Genomic DNA, 20797 nt, shown 5'->3' with positions numbered 1-20797 from the left:
AGCCCACCCTTCAAGAATCAGGGATCTATGCAGAAGAGGCTGCGGTAAGATTATAAAAGCCAAAGGTAGTGGATGGCTTCAAAGGAAATGGCATGTTCCAGACACAACAGGGCTGATGCAATAGAACTCATATTTGTTCTTTGTTTCACTTGGTTTCAGATTTTGCGTGTGTGCTTTTGTTTTTGATGATTTTATTTTTAAAGAAAAAAACATGAAATTAGGGTAGGGCAGGAGGAAATCTGCAAGGAGTTGGGGGTAAGGGAAAAAACATGCCCAAAACACACTGGAGGAAGAAAGGAATAGTAGCAAGAACACAGGAAAGAAAAGATGAACTGATGGCTACACCTTGCATCCAGCTCCCTGGAGACAGAAGCAGGAAACTATGGGTTCTAGGCCCACCAAGGTTTTTATAAACTTTACATCAAGCAATTATCAATATTAACTGTAAAAAAGGAAAATTGATCCTGATGTCTATGTGCTAACGTTTTTTAAAAAAAAATTTTTTTTTTTAAATTTTTAAAGGCCCTACAGATAGCACAGTAGTTTTCCTGTCTTATTTTGGACAGAAGACTCCAAAAATCCCTTTCTCCTATTAATATAGTACTCTAAAGGTCTCAACAAGAATTAAAAAAAAATTTTTTGTTGTTGTTTTGTTTTTTCGAGACAGGGTTTCTCTGTATAGCCCTGGCTGTCCTGGAACTCACTTTGTAGACCAGGCTTGGCCTCGAACTCAGAAATCCGCCTGTCTCTGCCTCCTGAGTGCTGGGATTAAAGGTGTGCGCCACCACGCCCGGCTAAGAGTAAAATTCTAAATCATAATAAACAGTCAGAAGCTGGGCATGTGGTGCACACCTTCCATCCCAGCACTTGGGAGGCAGGTGGATCTCTGAGTTCAAGGATAGCTTGGGTCTACATAGTGAGTGCCAGGACAGCCACAGCTATGTAGAGAGATAACATCTAAATTAAACAAATGAATGATGAATAAAATTTAAAAAAAAAAGAAGGAAAGGAGGGAGGGCGAGAAAAAGGAAGGAAAGGAGAAAAAAGAAGTATAAGATCATTTAGGCCTGACTTGCAAGCCTCCTGCTTTGGCCTCCCAAGTATAGGTATGCACCAATATGCTTGACTTAGTTATTCTTTATGAGGGAAATCAATCTATTCATTTTTAAATAAAAAACAGTATTAAACCTCAACAGATTTGATGCCATTATTATCCCCACACTCCTTGTGTGTGTAGCACACAGGGAGAGGGCAAAGTAGGCATCAGATCCTTAGGAGCTAAAGTTATGGGAAATTTTTGTTAATCCTAAAAATCCATTGAACCAGTATGTGGCAGTGTTAACGAAAACTCTAAGGCAGTGACTATAAATACAATAACCCTTCACCCATAGCTAAACACCTAAACCTCTATGTATAAACACATCTTTCATACCTGCAGCAAAGGATGGCTGGTAAGTTGCAGATGATGTTGGACTTGAACATTCATTTGCTGCATCGGTGACTAGGGGTGATGCAAAACTCACTAAATTATTATAGATACTGAAATACAAAATTTATGAAATATTTATTTATGGAATGTTTTGCCACAGAACTGTTTACAAACATATGAACAAAACTAGAAATAAAAATGATAGGAGCTAAGCTTCTCAGGCTTTGCTTCTACTTCATTAGAGCTGGCCAGGGAGCACCCTTACCTCTGGCTTTGTGTCTTCAATTCTTTCAAGGTGGGAGTGATTTCCTGCAGCATTTCAACATGTTCTTGACTTCGAACCTGACCCATGGCCTGGACTAGTGTGAACAAAACCGTCTGAATGTTGTCCTGCCATGATTTGTACTCAGCCAGGAACTGCCTGACACTGCTCTCATAGGGAATATCTTCAGCATCTGCTAGAGCAGCCTCTTCATCCTGCCACCAAAGCATACATAAATCATTAGAAACAGACTTATTTGTTCAGCAACTCCTTTCAAGACAGTCACTTCTTGATTAAAAGCTAGTAAGTGATCTAAATGTCACTGTGTTTGATCTGCTTATAGATCAGTTTTATTACAGAATCTTTATTTCTAGCATCTTTATTTATTTCAAATAAAAAGAAATACCAAAATGACTGTTGTAGCCCAGTCTTTGCAACTTTGTGAGTTATTCTTTTATTTTCTTATATAACCTCCAGTTTCACCCCTTATCACCAGATAAGAGAGGAAGGATTGGGGGGGGGGGGGGCCGCAGAGAGGGAGAAAGAAGGGGAGGAGAGGGAGGAAGGGAGAGATCCCTGAATCTAATTTCTTTCTTCTTGTTTCTTCTTTGAGCATGACAACAAACAGCAACCACTGCCCCCCCACCCCACCCCCACCCCTGCTCAGCCTACAATGACCAACAACCCTATTGAGGCTCTAGCATGCATATATATATATACACCCTCTGAAACATTCCCAGAATTCCAAATGTCACACAATTGCAGAAACTATCTGCAGCTGTCAAAACCACACTTCTGCTAGAGCACCAGGCACTTCATAGTCAGCTGCTGTGAAACAGCCCCATATCCCTAAACCTGGGATTAAAATGAAAAAATATATTCTTAAAATATTTGTTTTTTAAAGAAACCAAAATCCCAGGATTTTCACTGCAGACTGTCCCCACTATTTTCTGGGAGTGGATGTCCTTATTAACCAGACTGAGTAAGGTACTAGAGGCAAGAGACCATACATAGTTCATTCACTTTGGAGGCAAGCTATATATGTTTGGAAATACAGGTAGAGAAGAAAAGACTGAAAACCAAAATGCCTGCTTAATGACACTACATTAACCAATTTAAACCTCAGATTCTCTCTATACAAAAATCAGAATGCCTACTTTAAAACATAATTGATGAAAACAATAGATTTTGATACAGTTACAAACAAATTGCAAAACATAAATTGAGAAATTATTTCTGTTTATATATCACATCTTTCCACAAAGCTTTATCTTGAGACAGGAAACGAAGCCAGTGGGATTCATTACCTTAGCCATGGCTTTCAAGAGATGCTTCACATCTCCAAGCTGCCGGTTGTGACCGGTGAGCACAGTCTTTACACTGTCGACCAGGCTCTGGATAGTCTCACAGACAGTCTCTATCTGCTGCTCCTTCTCTGTCTGAACAGCCCTTTGGGTGGACATATCCTGGGTCAATTGTTTATGTGCTGATAGAAGCCACTCAGAACTGCCGATAGGATGTTCAAGAGTAGTGTCCTAAATAGAATAAGCATTAATTCACTTGGAATAAATCCTATAACCATGAGCAAGAGATACAAACTCTCAGTTGTTGGCTCTTGATTTGATGATACTTAGAGACAATACTTAACAGTTGCAAGTCTGTAGAAGAATTTTAATTTTTCAGCATATCATATAGGATATAAATGCTTGAAATATATGATTGAAAGACAGTAATAGAGTTGGAATGACAATTATCTATAACCAAATCTCTAAACTTAACCTCAATAACTCTTTGAAATTAAGACAAAACTTCCTAAAACAGCCTAGATAAATCTTTCCCATAGCATTCAAACACTGAGCTCACTAACTTGGTACTTTCAGGCTTAGCTCACCTTTCCAGCAGCCATTCCCAGTAACCTGTTCTACTCTCTTGGCACACTGCACCCAATACTATACACATTTTGCCCCCTCCAGAACTTTCACATAAGCCACAGTATCTTTTTCATTCAACATACTATTGAACAGTCAAGTTCCATGGATGCTAAAAGCAAGATTTAATCATCACTGCATTCCTATAACAATTTGTTACATATACTCAGTCTCCAGTAACCATAACCTTAATTTAGGTTCCTGGCCTTTTCATTTCAGAAACCAGCAGTTAGTTTCTCCCATAGGACTCACCACTCTCTGTAATAAACGAAGCTCTAACTCGGAAACTGAACTGTTGAACTGTGACGCAAATGAACACATCTGCTGACACCGTTTGATGAGTTCAAATAAGGCAGCATCCAGGCTTAAGGCTTCGGCAGTTCTTGTTCGTAGACTTTCAAAATGAATGATATTGCTGCAGAGAAAAGTGACCTGTGAAGAAGAGAGAACCCACATTGGGGTGGAAAAAATGATGATGTGAAAAACAGCACTAATGGCACATTTCTAGAATCTGGATTAGAGGTCCTGAGAACTTACTTCCAAAGGCTTTGAGTAGCACATATTTTAATTTTTGTCAGTATTTACAAGATCTGAGACAGCTAAAAGTACCTGAAGACAAAGTTCAAATGTCTTGGACTAGAAGCCTGAGAGAAACGTGCCATACCTGGTTTGCTCTCTGGCTCTCTTTGAGAACAAGATTTCTTCTTTCAGCTATTGTTGCTTCAAAATCTTGTAGTACTGGTGCCAGGGCAGGATTGGCACCACCTGCCCACTTCAGCCGCTGCTCAATGCTTGCTTCAAGGGCTGCTAGTTTCTCCTATAAAAGCCAGAAGAAACCCTGAGCCTTTACCACTCTCATCACTTCCTACTTGTTAAACATTTTATGGTCAGATTCAGAAGTAGTATGGGTGGGCATGTTTAATTTAGAAAACATATCTAATACCTTTGTTTCAGAGTTAGTCTTGATTTTGAGTACTTAAGGGCCAAGGATGTCTGGGTAAGAAAAGATTAACTTTTGACTTACTTAAAATCTCTAACACTTTTGTGTTCTTTGGGGTTTGCTTAATTTTTTGCAGTGTTTGTGATTTTTTTTAATATCTTTTTAAAAGATTTATTTACTTATTTTATGTATTTGAGTACACTGTCGCTCTCTTCAGACACACCAGAAAAGGGCATCAGATCCTATTACAGATGTTTGTGAGCCACCATGTACTTGCTGAGAACTGAACTGAGGACCTCTGGAAGAGCAGTCAGTGCTCTTAACCACTTATCCATCTCTCCAGCCCCTTAAAGTATTTTTTAAAAAATTAAATACAGACTCTGAATGGTGATGGTATACTTGTAATCTCAGCACTGGGAATGCTGATTGCCGGGTCCAGGCTACAGGGTAAGAACCTGTCAACCTGTCATCTCTATGAAGGGAGAGGGGAGGGGAGGGGAGGAGAAGGGAGGGGAGGGGAGGAGAAGGGAGAGAGAGAGAGAACATTGCTGGAAATATATGTATCTGAGAGGTAGAACTCGTGCCTAGGAAACATGAGACTCTAGGTTCAATCCTCACCACAAGAAAAATAAAAGTTTAAAATTAAAAAAAAAGGAAGGAAAGAAAACATGGTTGAGAACATGCTCAGGTGGCAGACTTCTGGATAACTTGAAAGAATGAAGATCAAAAAGTTTCACTTCAAATTTTAAAATACTATGTTAATACTGAATTTCATATATTATTAAATTATATAATCAGAAAAGAATGCCACCAAATATCTCAGAAATGAAGGATACATACAAATATATAGCTTTAAGAACAATTTCTTTTTTAAAAATATTAACTAAATATTTAGCTTTCACAGAGAGATGATGCATATAGTCAACCATCATTTAGAACCATGCTCTGCTCCACTGGACAGATTTAATCCTTTATCTACAAGACAGACGTACCAGGTAAAATAGTTATTATCGTAGTCCTTGACCTTGGAAAAGGACACAACAAACAAAACAAAACCACATATCTGTTTTCTTAAGAGAGAAAGGCATAGTGTTGGAAGGGAGGGGAGGTGGAAAAACTCTGGGAAGAAATGAGGGAGAAAACTGTGATCAGAATATACTGTATGGGGGCTGGTGAGATGGCTCAGTGGGTAAGAGCACCCGACTGCTCTTCCAAAGGTCCAGAGTTCAAATCCCAGCAACCACATGGTGGCTCACAACCATCCGTAACGAGATCTGGTGCCCTCTTCTGGAGTGTCTGAAGACAGCTACAGTGTGCTTACATGTAATAAATAAATAAATCTTAAAAAAAAAAAAAGAATATACTGTATGAAAAGGACTTAATTTTCAATTAAAGAAAAAAAAAAACAAAAAACTGAAAGTGAAAAGGAATTGTGTTATATTCATATGGCTTAGAAGCTAAAGATAGGCACAGATATGCTAAGCTACACTTGTATAACAGAATGTGCTGGTAGGAGGACAGTGAGACACACCTGAACAGTCCCAATTGAAGTCTCAATCTGACTGAGAGCATGCAGTTTCTTCTTCATGCTGGTCAGGATTGCAGACCGAGGCGGGGTGACTGACATGGCTTGTGGTCTGCTGATAAGGAGGTCTTCATGCTGCCACTATTCAAAGAAAAAGAAGAATATAGACCCAGTAGAATAAAACTTCGGATAAATAAGGAAAGAGCCACATGAGGTGAGACTGGGAGAAGACAGAAAATTGAGTTGCAATAAAGGGGCAATTAGTTGGGGAGAATAAAAGAAATATCACGTCTAACTGACAACTTCCCTGACATGGAAGATAGCTGTTAAACTTCACAGATCACTAATATATGGCATTCAAATAGGAATTCTTAAGACATCTGGTAAGTACATTTGGTGCACCTACTCCCAAAAACTGACCTTTCTAAGTCAAGTGGAAAAAAACTTGTAATCCCAGTACTTGTGAGCTGGAGAAAAGAGGACTAACACCTTCCAGGTCAGTTTGAGCTTCATTTCAAACAACAACAATCCCTTATTTGGTGATGTGTGTGTGAGGACCTCTAGATAAGAAGATGCAATGAACTTGTATTGGGGTCTAGCATGTAGACTAGATAGAGACTGAAAGAAATAATGGCACAGAAAAACTCTGACACACTATTAAAACATTTTTCTTTTAATGTTATGAGGGTCATTGGGACTACAACTTCTGTAGGAGCTAGGGTAGTTTAGTGATGTGCCTGACATAACGTGTATAAATCATAATTTCTAGCACCAGTTAAATAATCCAGTACTTATATATTATGCTTGAAATTTTAAAGTGTGCCCATATTTAAACAAGTTTTCCTCAATATTAACTCTCACTTTTAAATGTCTGGTGTTTGTTTTTCATTAACTATTCTTACTACTATTTTAGACAAGGTTTTAGACCAAGTCTCATGGAGCCCAGCTGATCTTAACCCTGCCATATAGCAGAGGATAAGCTTGAACTTCTGATCCTTCAGCCACACAAGTGTACAACCCAGTTCAGTTTGTGCACTGTTGGGTGTCCTGGGCCTTGAGCATGCATTACCAAATATAAGTAAGCTACATCCTCAGCCCCAACGCTGATCATTTGTATGGGAATAAAATCCAAAATGTTTAGCATTTCAAAGAAAGAAGTCATAAAGCATTACCCCAATCCATAGACAATGTGCAAGAAGCAGGACTATTAATACACAACCAATGTGATTCAGGGTGAATATACTTCTCTTCCTAACTTATGAAGTAGGAAAATAGCTAGCAATGATGAACCTGCCAATAGATCCTCTGAAACATAGTTCCTTCTGATCACTGACAAAAGTAAAACAAAATAACCATGCCTATGCCAAAACAGACTCAAGAAAACTGGCATTCTTTTGATAAATATCAAAGCCAACATTTATAAAAGAATAAATAAAAGAAAGCCATTCCTAAGCTACAACGTTCCATTACAACATTCTTACCATCTTCACAGATTGTTGCCTAACCCTCACAAGTCATCCTCCATAAGGGATACCGCCCTCAACCTACAGGCAGGGTACCAGAACTAGGTATGGTTGCAATACACACCTATCTTATCCCAAAGCCTGTGCTTTGACAAAAGAGGTTTCTTCTAAACACACTTTTCAAAATAAAGGCAGATTTACTTAGACCCAAAGCTATGCACTGTATTTTTAGAGCATCTGTGAAACCTATTTAGAGATAAATTTAATTACAAACTAAACAATACAGGATGCAGACCTACCTACACCATGAATAAATACAACCATTATAAACTACATTCACAAACAATACTCACTGTTCATTAATACATAAATATATAAAATGCTTATCATGCAGTCTTGCTGAAAAGAAAGTCAAAGGACATTAAACATGAAACCAACTCCATTCCACTGAAAACAAGAAGCAAAAACAAAAAAACAAAACAAAACAAAAGTAATTGCAAAGAAAATACAAAACCCTTGAAAGTGTTTACTTTGGTTTGGCACAACTGAGGTAGTTTACATATTTTCTCTATACTGTCATACATGAACTGTGTAAGGAAAATTACACAGCAAATTGCTTACCTGGAACATGGCAATGTGCAGTTGCACCCGCTGCAGGCTTGTCTTACAGGAAGAAATGCTGGTTTCCAGCCTGCGCACCAGGTCATGCTTCTTCCATGCTGTATCATAGGAGCTGGCTAACACCGTAGCTCTGTTCATTACCAACTGTGAGAATTTCCCTACCTGGATATTGTGCTCCACAGCTTTCTTACACAGATCATCTACAGAAACTTTGCTTTCAGCACCAAAGTCCTTTGCCTCTACCTGAGCAATGATGTCAACACCCAGGGCACTGATAAAGCTACACAATGTGAGTCCGAGGGCTTGGTTTGGGAGTCCTATCAAGAGCTGTCTTACAAAGTCAGCTGTAAAGGCCTTGATAGGCTTGGCCATTTGGTCTTCACTAAAGCAAGAATTTCTAAAAAGGGTTTTCACATTGACAATCTGAACAGGTCCATTCACAGTATTCTGATCTTCAAGTGAACTTGATCCTAAAAAAATAGAAAGAAAATGAAAATTATCTTAAAATGGGTCCTGAAGAAATAAGATCATCTAAGAAACATCAGAATTCACAAGTGCACAGTTAAATGAAGCATCCTCCAAGTGATCCTTCTATAGTACTATGAAGGAAACCTAAGCCGGAATGCTAGTATTACCTGACAATGTTTTAGAAAAGGTACCACAGAGCCTGAAGAACTCCTTAATTGTCTGTAGTCTTTTTAAAAAGAAAATCTCTTCTAGCACCTGCCGGTGATTGTCATCATCAAAAAAATTGACCTGGGTACTCCTGGCTTCCCGAATAATGTCAATCTTCCGCCAAGCAACAGGAATTTCCATCTTGTTTAACTATGCAAATGGAAAAAGGAATGCTCACTTTCCTCTGTTCACATTCAATGACTATTGCACTTATACCTTTCATAAAACAAAGTTAATGTTTACCTTCTCAACTAATAAGCCAAAAGCAGTTTCAACTTGGGCAAACATGCCATCAAATGCTACCAAAAGCATCTGGCCAGCTGACATTTTTGGTGTTTCATCAACTGAACCATTTCTTGGTTGGATTAATTCACCATATTGAGCATGTAGCATTCTAGAGAAAAAGAAACTGGTGTTAAGACCCTCACCTGAAGGAGAGTTTGTTTGGAGAATACAAAAGTCTGAGTCTTAGAGACATCTATGCAAAGTCTATAGAAACATGCTACCATTATGCTAACTTCTATGAGAGAATGGTATTAGCGACAATTCTATCATGAAATCAATGAGTCCAGCTCAGTTTTGGTTATGTGTAATACCTATTTATGTGATTTCAGTTTTATGTAAACGTGAAGGACATTTTAGAAATTACTATATAATATATAAGAACATCAAGAATAACCTAATAACCTAATTCCAAAATGTAGATCTATAAAACTGTCAGGTGCGGTGGTGCTATAGCAATGTAATTGGAACCAACTTTAGTCAGTAATGGAAGTACCTGCCATTTGTAGTATATACAGTTTTGAATTATGTACACTTCAAAACTTAAAATAATAAAAATATTGTGTGATTTAGAGCATGTCAGATGACAACTTTCATCAATGGCAAGGCATGAAGCCATACGCCTCTGACCCCAGCAATGGAAAGCTGAGACAGGGGAATTAGGCAATCAGAGTTCTAGCCTCAATGAGAGACTCTTATAATTAAAAAAAAGGGGGGTGGGGGGCAGAGCAAGAGAGGAAAACACTTGACATCAACTTCTGATGGACATACATGAGCACATGAACCTGCACCCACATCTACACATCAAGAGGAGGTCTGAAATTCAGTAAATCATACACAGCTTTAACCTACCTTGTAACCGTTCCTTGAAGTGATGACACTGCTATTACATAACTAGTTTAAGCCACATTTAGCTGGTGCATGTCTACATTACTAGTTACACTCTTACACAACTACAGCTAAAAAGGAAAAAGCAGCTAAAAGCAGCACTGATGTCAGGAAGGAATTATTGCTACCTTTTTGTTGAAGGAACAACAAAAGTTTATATGCATATTGTGTTTCCTGAATTATTTAAGAAAAAAAATCTACTTCAAAATAACTAAGGGAAGGCTGTTAAAATGGCACAATGGCTAAAGCAGTTACTATCAGAGTATGCAAGCCCGATGACACGAGTTCAATCCACAACCCTAATATAGGTGGACACAAGGACTCCACAAAGCAATTCTCTGGCCTCTGTATGTGCACACCAGCATGTACACCCTCCACAGCAACATGTAACAAAATTAACAAGGAACAGAACATAAACCAGAATGAGCTTGTGCAGATGACTTCCCACGTGGAAACAAGTCCTTCTCTCCATCCCTCCTCTCTACTTGCAATTTTCCATGTGAAGAAACCAGGAAGGCAGTATTTCTGTCCCCTTAGTTATGTTTTCTGCAGTAAACTTATATACCAGAATGACAAAGGAAATGATCCTGAGTTTCTAAGGGCTCAGCATAGCTATAATGTATGTCTGCAGAGCTAAGTTTCCAAAGTCAAATTGCTTCTCAGGATTAAAGAATACAATGGCCGGGCAGTGGTGGCACAGGCCTTTAATCCCAGCACTTGGGAGACAGAGGCAGGCGGATTTCTGAGTTCGAGGCTAACCTGGTCTACAGAATGAGTTCCAGGACAGCCAGGGCTATACAGAGAAACCCTGTCTCCAAAAACCAATAAACAAACAAACAAACAAGAATACAATGTTTAAAATCTCCCAAACATAACTATAAACTAAATTAAAATTGTTTGGCTGAAGTGGGGTATACATTTAATCAGCCAAGTTAACCACCTCATATACTTTCATGGCTTTAAAAAATACAATGAGAGCTGACAAGAGAGCTCAATGGGTAAAGATACTTGTCACAGAAGCCTTACAACCTGAGTTGGATTCCAAGTGTTCATATAAAGATGGAAGCATAGCTGGGCATGGTGGCGCACGCCGTTAATCCCAGCACTCAGGAGGCAGAGGCAGGCGGATTTCTGAGTTGGAGGCCAGCCTGGTCTACAAAGTGAGTGTTCCAGGACAGCCAGGGCTATACAGAAAAACCCTGTTTGGGGGGGGGGGGGGGAATGGAAGCACAGAACTGACTATAAAGCTGTTATCTGACTTCCGCATATGCACGGTGATAAGTGATTTCAGTCTCCCCCATCAAGTGTGCACACTCTCCCCCCCCCCATATACACACATTGAACTTTATGTACACACAGGTAGCCATGGCAACAATAGGGTAGTTGTGTGTACAACAAAGAGCTGCATAGGCTACTAGAGGGCACAGACACTCAAAGAGTGTTACTAGTTACTAGTGAAATACAAGCACATTCCATGACTTTCCCACTGCCCATCTCATGACACTGTTACTGTGAAGAAAGCATGCACTAAGGTCAGACTAAAGATGAGCTTGCACAGGACTGTAGACAATCTGTAGTAAAACTGATCATAAAGTAATGGACTTGTGTCATTGTTTTTATATCATAAACATTCATCAGTAATCAGATTTGTCCCAAAAATTAAAAATAAAGTTAATTAGGTTAGAACTCAGAATCTTATTACCTGATTATCTCCTAATTCCTACCACCTCTCTTTTTGTGAAAGAGGATGGCTCAAATGAACCATGTTCTTCCCTTAGTCTCCAAAGCCTTGGTATTTCAGGCATGTGAAACAAAAACAGCAATAGTGATTGCTGATTTGCCATCTCTTTTTTGCTGAAACAGAACATAGCTGGTTGGTTAACACATTTACCTGGCAACATCAATATAATGAGCATGAGTTTCTTCTTCAAGTCCCATGGCTGTGTTTCGCAAGTAGGCTTGAAGCGACTCAACCAGAGTCTGCAGAGGAACTCCATCAGTAGTCTGCTCGATCAGACTGTCTAGTTCATGGAGCATACTTTCTAAGGTGCACTCCCCCTTCATTAAACATCTAAGTGCTTCTGGGAATATGATTTGCCGGAAATTTGAATTTAATTCCTACAAAAAGAATAATATATATTTTAATGCTTTTGCTAAGTATTATACATTTCATAATGCAGTCCCAGAACTGAAACCCCAATCATGCAGGGCATGGTGGCACAAGCCTGTAATGGTGGCTCTCAGGAAGCAGAGCCTGAGGGAGTCCTTCAAGTTTGAGGGTTGCCATAAATTTGATAGTAGCCTATACCACACGGCAAATTCCACCTTAGTCAAGGCTACAAAAAGAGATGCTGTGTCCAAAAAGCCCAAAATGTAAAAACAAAACTAGGCTGGGTGTGATGGTACACCTTTAATCTTAGCCCTTGGGACTAGGAGGCAGAAGCAGGAATTAGAGGCTAGCATGGACCACATGGTGAGATCTAGGCACCAGCTAGAGCTGCATAATAAGACCCTATCTGAGACAGACAGAGTCAGAGACAGAGAAAGAACAAACCACACAAACAACAACAACAAAAAACCCAACCTACACAAAGCCACACTCTGATCCTTAGATTTTTATTTTTATTATTTCATGTGTATGAGTATTTTGCTTTGTGTGTGTATGCACTACAGTAGTGGAGAGCTTAAGCTATACCGCTTTGGCTCACTGAACATGAACATACACATGCACACATACCAGTTATTTTAAAATGTCTTAGCTATCTCAAAGGCTAGGCACTCCTAAACCTTCCCATGCTAACAAAGGTCCAATGGGCCAGTGGCCACTTTCCCAAATTCTTACATGGCTCATTAGCATTATCTCCTGTCCCACCGCTTCATGGCAATCTTTCTTCCTCCTCCTCGCCCCCCTCCCCGAGCATCCTAACCCACACAACTCCAGGGTCCTGCTCCATCTCTCTTTGCCCAGTTATTAGCCATTGGCACCTTTTTTGATTGATCAAAACCCAATTAGGGACAAGGACCTTTAGTATTTAGACACACAGATTCCCAAGTGAATCAAAACATTTAAACCAATCTCCAACAGGAAGAAGCCATAGAGAGATGTCAGTCCAACTCCCTGGGTTTGGGTGTCTGGTTATGGTTATATTATAAATTATAGATTGGTTGTCATTTTTAGGACTAACTTGGAAATGGTCATAATTTTGAACAGAAAAGAAACAGATGGGATAGATTACTAAATTTTATTCTTGAACAAAATATTGTATAGCCATAATCTTATTGGTATAAATCTGTCTATTGATACAAAATTTTAAATTAAAATTATTACTCTTAGATATTCATTGTGCCCCATGACACTCATTCAAGAATACAAGGTTTTGACCCAGTCTTTCTAATAGCTGCTATTACAAACTATTTAAGAGGATTAAGTAACACAAGGGCCAGATAGTAAACTATCTGGTTAGATTCTAATTTAATTATAATAAAATGCTTTCAATTTACTCAAATAAAAATGGCTAAGAGTATCTAAGGTTTAACAGTTCAAATATATCTTACGTAGTCTTCAAAAACATCAGAAATCCACAAAATATGACATTTAATATGCTTTCATTATTAAAGGTCATTTGACATGTCTGCTCCTGACAGCTTCCTATTCTCCTTCAAAGAAAAATTGTACATCTTTACCTCCAGGCAATATTGCTTATCAAGGTAAGGTAAGGTAAGCCACATGGCAAAAACTGCTCTATCCATCTACAGACAAAAAAAAAAATACTGCTCATGAAAGCACACATAATGCGAGAGAGTTGACAGTTTAGTTCTGCCAAGACAGAACAAACTAGCCCTTTATAGTTCCTGCTCCATATCAAAGTCTCTCAGATGGTTCAGGGCCAGAAGGCTAACGACAGATGCTGCAACATTATAAGGACTAGGGGCTGTCCAGGTAGTCAGCTGTCTCTACAACTGTTTTAGAAGCTATGTTTAGTGCTTCTTAAATACTCAGGTAATATTTAATTTGTTCTTAGATTTCTGATGGGGTTGAAGACTAGTTATAGTCTCATAAACTTAGGTTGTTTAGCATCGAGAGATGTGATACAGAGTTGAAAACATGGTTTTGAAATGGCTAAAAATCAAAACATAATTCAGGTATAGAATCATAAACTCTTTAAATTAGGAATGATGGTAGAGTACTTTATGTAACTGACAAACATGATAGACTGGATATTAACTGTGTATCATACACCCTTATGATTTACATAATTGGTATGCTATATTCAATTTATGTCTGAGAGAAGAGTTTTGGGTGTTTTTCCTAATTTGGACAGATATTAATTAGAACCAATTAGAGATTGGTTCTAATGCTTTGATTCAATCAGGAATCTGTGTATCCAAATGTTAAAGGTCCTTTGTCCCGAACTGGTTTATGATGAATCAATAAAGATGCCAGCAGCCACTAGGACTCAGGGAGGAAAAAGGTCACCACAAAGCCATGGGGTGCAGATGGACATAGGAGCTACAGGAGATAAGACCAATAAGTCATGTAAGAATTCAGGCAAGTGGCCACTGGCACTTCCCCAACTGGGTCTAGGGTAGCAGGAAAAGGTTTAGGAGTGCCCAGCCTTTGAGGTAGCCAAGACATTTTAAAATTAACTGGGGTATGTGTGTGTATGTGTGTGTGTGTGTGGGGGGGGGGGGGTCTGTCTTGTCATTGCAGATCCAAAGATAGCTCCTGGGTGGGTGCACATGTACAATGCGAAGGGATCCAAAGTGGTGTAGCCTAAACTCACTGCTACACTATATACATGCTGGTGCCTGAGGAGATGAACCTTCTTCATGTGAGTGCTGAGAATTGAACCAGGTCTTTTGCAACAAGTGCTCATATCAAGTAAGCCAACTGTCTAGCCCCGATCCTTATTTTACATAACTGCTTGAGCAACAGTCAACAGTCAAATTAATTACAAACCTCATACCAATCCCTGCTTTATGCACACACATGTATCCATAGCAACATTTTAAATAATTGCTTAAGTAACATTGAACAGTCAAACTGCTCTTAACCTAAGCAAGACTGTTTAATATCTAACCTTGACCTAAAAAACTTGGGGCCAAAAAGTGGGAACCCCCATTGCCTGATAATCTGTTTTGCTGCTGGGTTGTTTGTTGTTTTAAGACTTGAGTCTCTCAGCTGAGGATGACCTTGAACTTTCTGATCTTCCTGGCTCTACTGCCCGAATACCAGTGTTACAGGCTTGTGACACTACTCTTGACTATGTGTCTCTCAGGATCAAACTTAGGGCTTCATGCATGCTAACCAAGCACTTTACGAACTGAACTCTATTCCCAAGCAAACTTCAAAGTGCTCACCTGCAGAGATGTATACACTCCATTGGCTAAATGAACAGCCTCAGATGCTTCCACTGGGTTGGGAATATCTAAGTCCTGGGGTACCAGGTGGCACTGCTTCAGTAACTGCACCAAGCAGGTGACATTTCCACTCATACTACACAGCTCCTCTAGAAACCAGGCTCCATCTCTGGATGTCAGGTCAACCAGCTGCTCTCCAGCACTTGAAGCTGCACCTTCCATCATAAGGTTACGCCTATGTGGACAATGAAAACAAATTTGACTGAGTGCATATAGACTAGAGAAGACTTCAAATCTCAAAGAAAGTGACAAACACTGGCCAAGTATAACAGTGTTTTAAATCTGAGATTAAAATAAAACATATGAATACAGTAAGATCATCTAGTATGAAGCACTAGCTCACCTTGTAAGAGTACAAAGGGCAGAAATAATGACACTTGCTAGACTCAGAGAACCTTCTTCTCCATTCTCATGAAGAAAAACTTTAATGCAACGCTCAATTTCTTTCAACTGATCTTCACAAACTGGCACAGTGACAGCTTCTTGTTTCAAACGTTCCACTTGTCTAATAAGTCTGGTGTTTATGTCTGCTGCATACCGCTGAAGGGTCATTTCAGTAGCAGTAATGAACTGACACACTGTTGGAGGTGGCTGAGGAGCATACTGCATTTCATACCTATAAAAATAAAGCAGGTGCTTGCTTATATTAATACACCCCTGCATATAAATAACATTCACACTGCAAAATGAGAAAATTGCATTCTAGTCTCAAAAAAGTCTCAAGAAAGTCAAAAAGTCTCAAGAACACAAGCTATTTCATAAGATAGCTTATTGAGTGATACAATGACTTAATAACTTCCTTGAACAATCCTACCATGTGAGCATTTTCATCTACTAATTAGGAGAAACGGTTTATCTTGCAAGAGAAACCCTGAATGAGCTCACATTAATATCCTCTTTCTCCCTCTGCAGTAATGCAGGAATGGAGTCCATAACGTTGCAAACGTAGATATTCCACAAATCTAGCACTGGATCATACCCAAGCCCTGAGGAGTTTGAGTCAGGAAGAGACTGGCTTCAAACTTGCAATAAGCACCCTCTTATGCACCAAGATATCTGGTGGTGATAGCACAATACTGTAATCTCAGCTACTTGGAAAGGTGACATAGGACAGACTTTCTCAAAAGCATTAAAAAACAAATGACCCCCTGTATTCGAAAGTGATTGTGAGCTGCAGGTGCCCTGGTCATTGATATGGCAGGGAGAGGATTCGGAAAGCCTTTCCCCGTGTTTGGAGGATCCACACTCGTCCTTGCCAAACCCTGGTGCTTTCCCACATTGTATAAAAAAAAAAAAAAAAAAAAAAAAAAAAAAAACCCACCAGGTACTTCATTGAAATTTCATCTGTTAACCATTTTTTCAGAAAAATAAAATACAAATGCAACTGTGCTGGCTCGTTTTGTCTACTTGACACAAACCTCAACATATTTGGGAAGAATTTTAACTGAGAAAATGCCCCCACCAGATTGCCTACCTGGTAAAGATGTCTGGAGAGTGTTTTCTTGATAAATGATTAATGTGGGAAAGCACAGCCCATGGGCAGGTGGATGAGTTGTATGAAAAAGCAGGCTGAGCAAGCAAGGGAGGAAGACTACTTACTACATAGTTTCTGCATCAGGTTCTGCCTCTAGGCTTCCTGCCTTGAGTTCCTCCCCTCAGTTTCCTTCATGCTGGACTATACATGGTAAGATACAAAAATAAACTACTTCCTCCTCAAGTTGCTTTGGTTATGGTCTTTCTCACAGCAACTGAAAGAAGCTCTAACTAATAAGACAGCAACTTACAACACAACCCTGCTTCCCTCAGAGTTAAATGTAGGGAATAAGATGCCTTCAACTTACTTCCTATAGAGTTCTTGACAGCGCTCTACTGTGGTGTTGCAGATGAGCTCTTCCATCCAGGCCTTCCACTGTTCAATTCGATGTTTCTGAAATATGGCTTTTGGATACTGCAGAGCAACCGTTGCATAGTGATGCAGCTGTTCCAGACAGCCACGGAGCACAGAACGCCTCTGCTGCAGCAGAGCGCCAACTTCCCCCTCTAGCTGCTCACACTGGCTGATGAGGTGTGCTTGCCCAGCATTCTGTAGAAAGGCTGTTGCTGGTACATAGCTTGGGGGACCTAAAGACAGTCACAATGAAACCACTTCAAGTCAGTAATCATTGATAGCAGACTCAATTTTAAGACTCAAAAATTAGACTCCCATCCTCTCAAACATACAATGACAGAATGCACATGCTCACATACCAAGGTCCATTTGTGTGCTTATCTCTTGAAGCAAACTTGCAAGCTGAGTTGCTTCTAAGTTATTGAATGCAGCCTGATAATGTGTTATCCACTGTTCAAACTCATTCAGCTTTACTTGGATTGCTTCCTGAACAGCTCTTTGCTGGGTCTGTAGTTGAGTATGCTCCGAATACCTAATCAGGAAACCAAAGTCAAAGGTCATTTGCAGCTTTTTCTTCTATCTAGTTAAGGCATGACACTGTAAATATTTAGATTAGTTAGCTCCTTTTAAATCTCAAGGACACTGTTCAAATGTCTCCTTGCTTTGGTTTGTTCCAACTTGCAATTTCCTTAACTATGCTCACATTTTAAATAAGCACTAACTGAATCTGAGATTTCTTGAAGGAAAATCGCTGGATCTTTATAGACTAAAAGCCTCTAGTAATGGTAGACACACATATTCGATAACTTGTTACCTTCTGTGTGTTATATGCTTTTAAAGGGTTTATTTACTTATTACTTTTATGTCTATGTATGACTACATGAAGTTTATGTGCAGGGGCCCAGGGAAGGGAGAGGACTAGAGCACCTGAGATTGGATTTATAGGTGGGAAATGCCATGTGGGTGTTGGGAACTGAACCCAGGTCCTCAGCAAGATCAGTCAGTGCTGGTAACTGCTAAGACATCTCTCTGGTTCCTGTATGCTTTTTTTTTTTTTTTTTTTTTGGGGGGGGGGGGGTTCAAGACAGGGTTTCTCTGTGTAGCCCTGGCTGTCCTGGAACTCACTTTGTAGACCAGGCTGGCCTTGAACTCAGAAATCTGCCTGCCTCTGCCTCCCGCATGCTTTATTTTTAAAGTCAAGAAAGCAGGTAACTGCCACTGTCCAAATGAATAAAGGACTCATCACACACAAGCAGAGAGAAAACCAAGCCCTAGGTTTTCTAAATCTAAGGGTTCTAATTACTCACTATATATAGAGTTCCATCCAATAATTTGTCACAGAATTAACTACAATAAAGTAAAAAATATAAGTAAACAGCTGAGTATCTGCACTTTGAATTCATGGCCATTAACAGAATTCATACTAAGTTGATGAAAATTCGCTGGGCAGTGGTGGTGCATGCCTTTAACCCCAGCACTTGGGAGGCAGAAGCAGGCAAATTTCTGAGTTCAAGGCCAGCCTGTTCTACAGAATGAGTTCCAGGACAGACAGGGCTATACAGAGAAATCCTGTCTTGGGGGAGGGAGAATAAATTAAAAAAAAAAAAAAAAAAGTTGCTAAAAATTCTATTTCAAGCTGACAGTGTTTACACGAATACAAAATTTCTCTGTAACACCATTATGTCCAGAAGCACAAATCAATTATTATTTTCAACCTGTGTTGCAGAGTACGAGATGGATGGTCCACTCCTTCAGCTCCTTCTAGAAATTCTATTTCTTCCAGCAGTTTGCCCTGCAGTTTTTCCACATCTGTGAGCTGCTCCTGCAGGCTTAGGTATTCATCTAAGCTGCTGTCCAGCTTGGGAAGCACAGCCAGCATCTCATCCCGGTTCTTAAACCAGTTCACCTGGAGGAGGTTGTGATCAGGAACAGTGAGTACAGGAACATCTGGGTGTGCTGCTTTACCTAAAATCCAAACTAAGATATTGCTTTGTTGTTCTACCTTTGATAATCAATACATTCACATTTACATTGCCATTAAGTGAACAGATCACGGGCCACAGAAAATAAGCCTGAGATCTCTGACTACTGAACAGGAAAAAGGGTTATTCAGTTATTTGCACTAGACACTTGCTATGTTCATTGGAATAGCTCTAAGGAGTGTGAATGCGTCTGTGTGGGAGGACAGTCTAATAGAGATGACAAGGAGTCCTCACACCCAGAAAAGCCCAAACATACTCAACCCTTAAGTACATCTGCTATGTTAAAAAGCGGACAGTGAGTGACATAACATCTTTGGGCTTCACCTTAATCTCAGCAACTCTGGAAGAAAAGAGGCTGCGGGTAATCTCACGTTCCATCTCTCGCTTACTCTGCTTGCTCTCAGCCTGCTGGCCACCTCCACCATAGACAGCACCTGCAAACCCAGCCTCACCACCAGCTGTCCAGTCCACCAGGGGGTCATACACAAAAGCCTCCAAGAGTGTCAGCAGAGTCTCTCGGCCTCGCCGCATGATGTGGAGAACCTATTTTTAGAAGTGTTTTTCAATAAACTCAACACAAGTTTCCATATGAAAATGTTTTATGACTTCCTCCCATGGATTTTGCTCATTATACAGTTACACTACAGGACAAAAGAGGAAAGGCATACCTGCTCACAGGAAAGCCTAAAAACACCTTCTACTCCAGTTACACCCAGTGCTGTTTCAATGTTTTGTGTCATTCGAAAAGGCACTTTCTCGGGAACTCTAAGGCTTTTACCTTAAAAAGACAAATCATTTTACTTTTGCCCTTAACACCAAAATAACCTGACCTTCAAATAAATGGAGAAGCCCATTTCATCTTACCTTTTTCAAAGCAAACATTGTAATCTATGTGAACTACTTCTCCAGTTGTCATATCTATGAGGACATTATCCAGATGTCTGTCTCCAAGACCAATTATGTAGCCAACCATAGACATGACAGCGGTGGATCTCGCATAGGACTAAAGGGAAGGAAGCAGGTAAACATTAGGGGCCGATCTTCCTCCAAAAGACACTGGATGATCTGAGGTCAATACAACTCTATAATCCTACTTCCCTTGTTCTAAAATAAGCCAATAATCACAAAGCACTCCTTAAGACTGCTGCACATGGCTACCCAGGATAGTCATATAATAAAAGGAGCATTTAACACTGGGATCTAAGGAATACGATGAAAGCTTGGGAGAGGGGTTGTTGCTGCTAAAGACTTAGTTCAATTTTTAATTATGTGTCTATGTGTGGACATGTGCACATTGGTGCAGTCCAGAAAGTCATTACAAAAGGCACCGAATCCCCCAGAGCCAGAGTAACACCCAGATATGGGTGATGGTACCAAATTTGGGTCCTCTGAAAGAGCAGTACATACTCTAAGCCCTCTCCCTCACAAGCCCCAGAAATAATGTGGGTAGTTTTTGTTGTGTTTTGGTTTGGTTTGTTTTGCAGTAGACAGCC

The 20797-nt window shown here is 39.8% G+C and overlaps 1 protein-coding gene and 1 non-coding gene across 3 annotated transcripts in view; one reads left to right on the top strand and one right to left on the bottom strand.

Moving 5' to 3' along the window:
- The window catches only part of Smg1 (SMG1 nonsense mediated mRNA decay associated PI3K related kinase), a 103975-nt gene that overhangs the window by 3490 nt on the left and 79688 nt on the right, over positions 1–20797 (bottom strand). For both annotated transcript variants that reach the window (XM_021167439.2, XM_021167438.2), the window contains 18 exons: positions 20169–20307; positions 19973–20082; positions 19629–19847; positions 19038–19228; positions 17682–17854; positions 17276–17555; positions 15778–16050; positions 15375–15609; positions 11905–12131; positions 9087–9237; positions 8804–8993; positions 8169–8638; positions 6091–6225; positions 4284–4436; positions 3872–4051; positions 2999–3226; positions 1695–1906; positions 1433–1539 (listed from right to left, as the gene is read on the bottom strand). In XM_021167439.2, coding sequence (XP_021023098.1) covers positions 1433–1539; positions 1695–1906; positions 2999–3226; positions 3872–4051; positions 4284–4436; positions 6091–6225; positions 8169–8638; positions 8804–8993; positions 9087–9237; positions 11905–12131; positions 15375–15609; positions 15778–16050; positions 17276–17555; positions 17682–17854; positions 19038–19228; positions 19629–19847; positions 19973–20082; positions 20169–20307 — 3673 coding nt within the window. The remainder of the gene's footprint in view (positions 1–1432; positions 1540–1694; positions 1907–2998; positions 3227–3871; positions 4052–4283; positions 4437–6090; positions 6226–8168; positions 8639–8803; positions 8994–9086; positions 9238–11904; positions 12132–15374; positions 15610–15777; positions 16051–17275; positions 17556–17681; positions 17855–19037; positions 19229–19628; positions 19848–19972; positions 20083–20168; positions 20308–20797) is intronic.
- LOC115031579 (small nucleolar RNA SNORA71) lies at positions 16581–16712 on the top strand. The gene has a single exon (XR_003837259.1). It is a non-coding gene; the product is annotated as a small nucleolar RNA SNORA71 (small nucleolar RNA).

The sequence above is a fragment of the Mus caroli genome, unplaced genomic scaffold (assembly GCF_978045245.1).
Source record: "Mus caroli unplaced genomic scaffold, Mus_caroli_1 scaffold_8, whole genome shotgun sequence".
In the NCBI taxonomy this organism is placed as follows: domain Eukaryota; kingdom Metazoa; phylum Chordata; class Mammalia; order Rodentia; family Muridae; genus Mus; species Mus caroli.
Note: the sequence above shows the minus strand (reverse complement) of the source record. Positions and strands in the feature narration are given on the sequence as shown.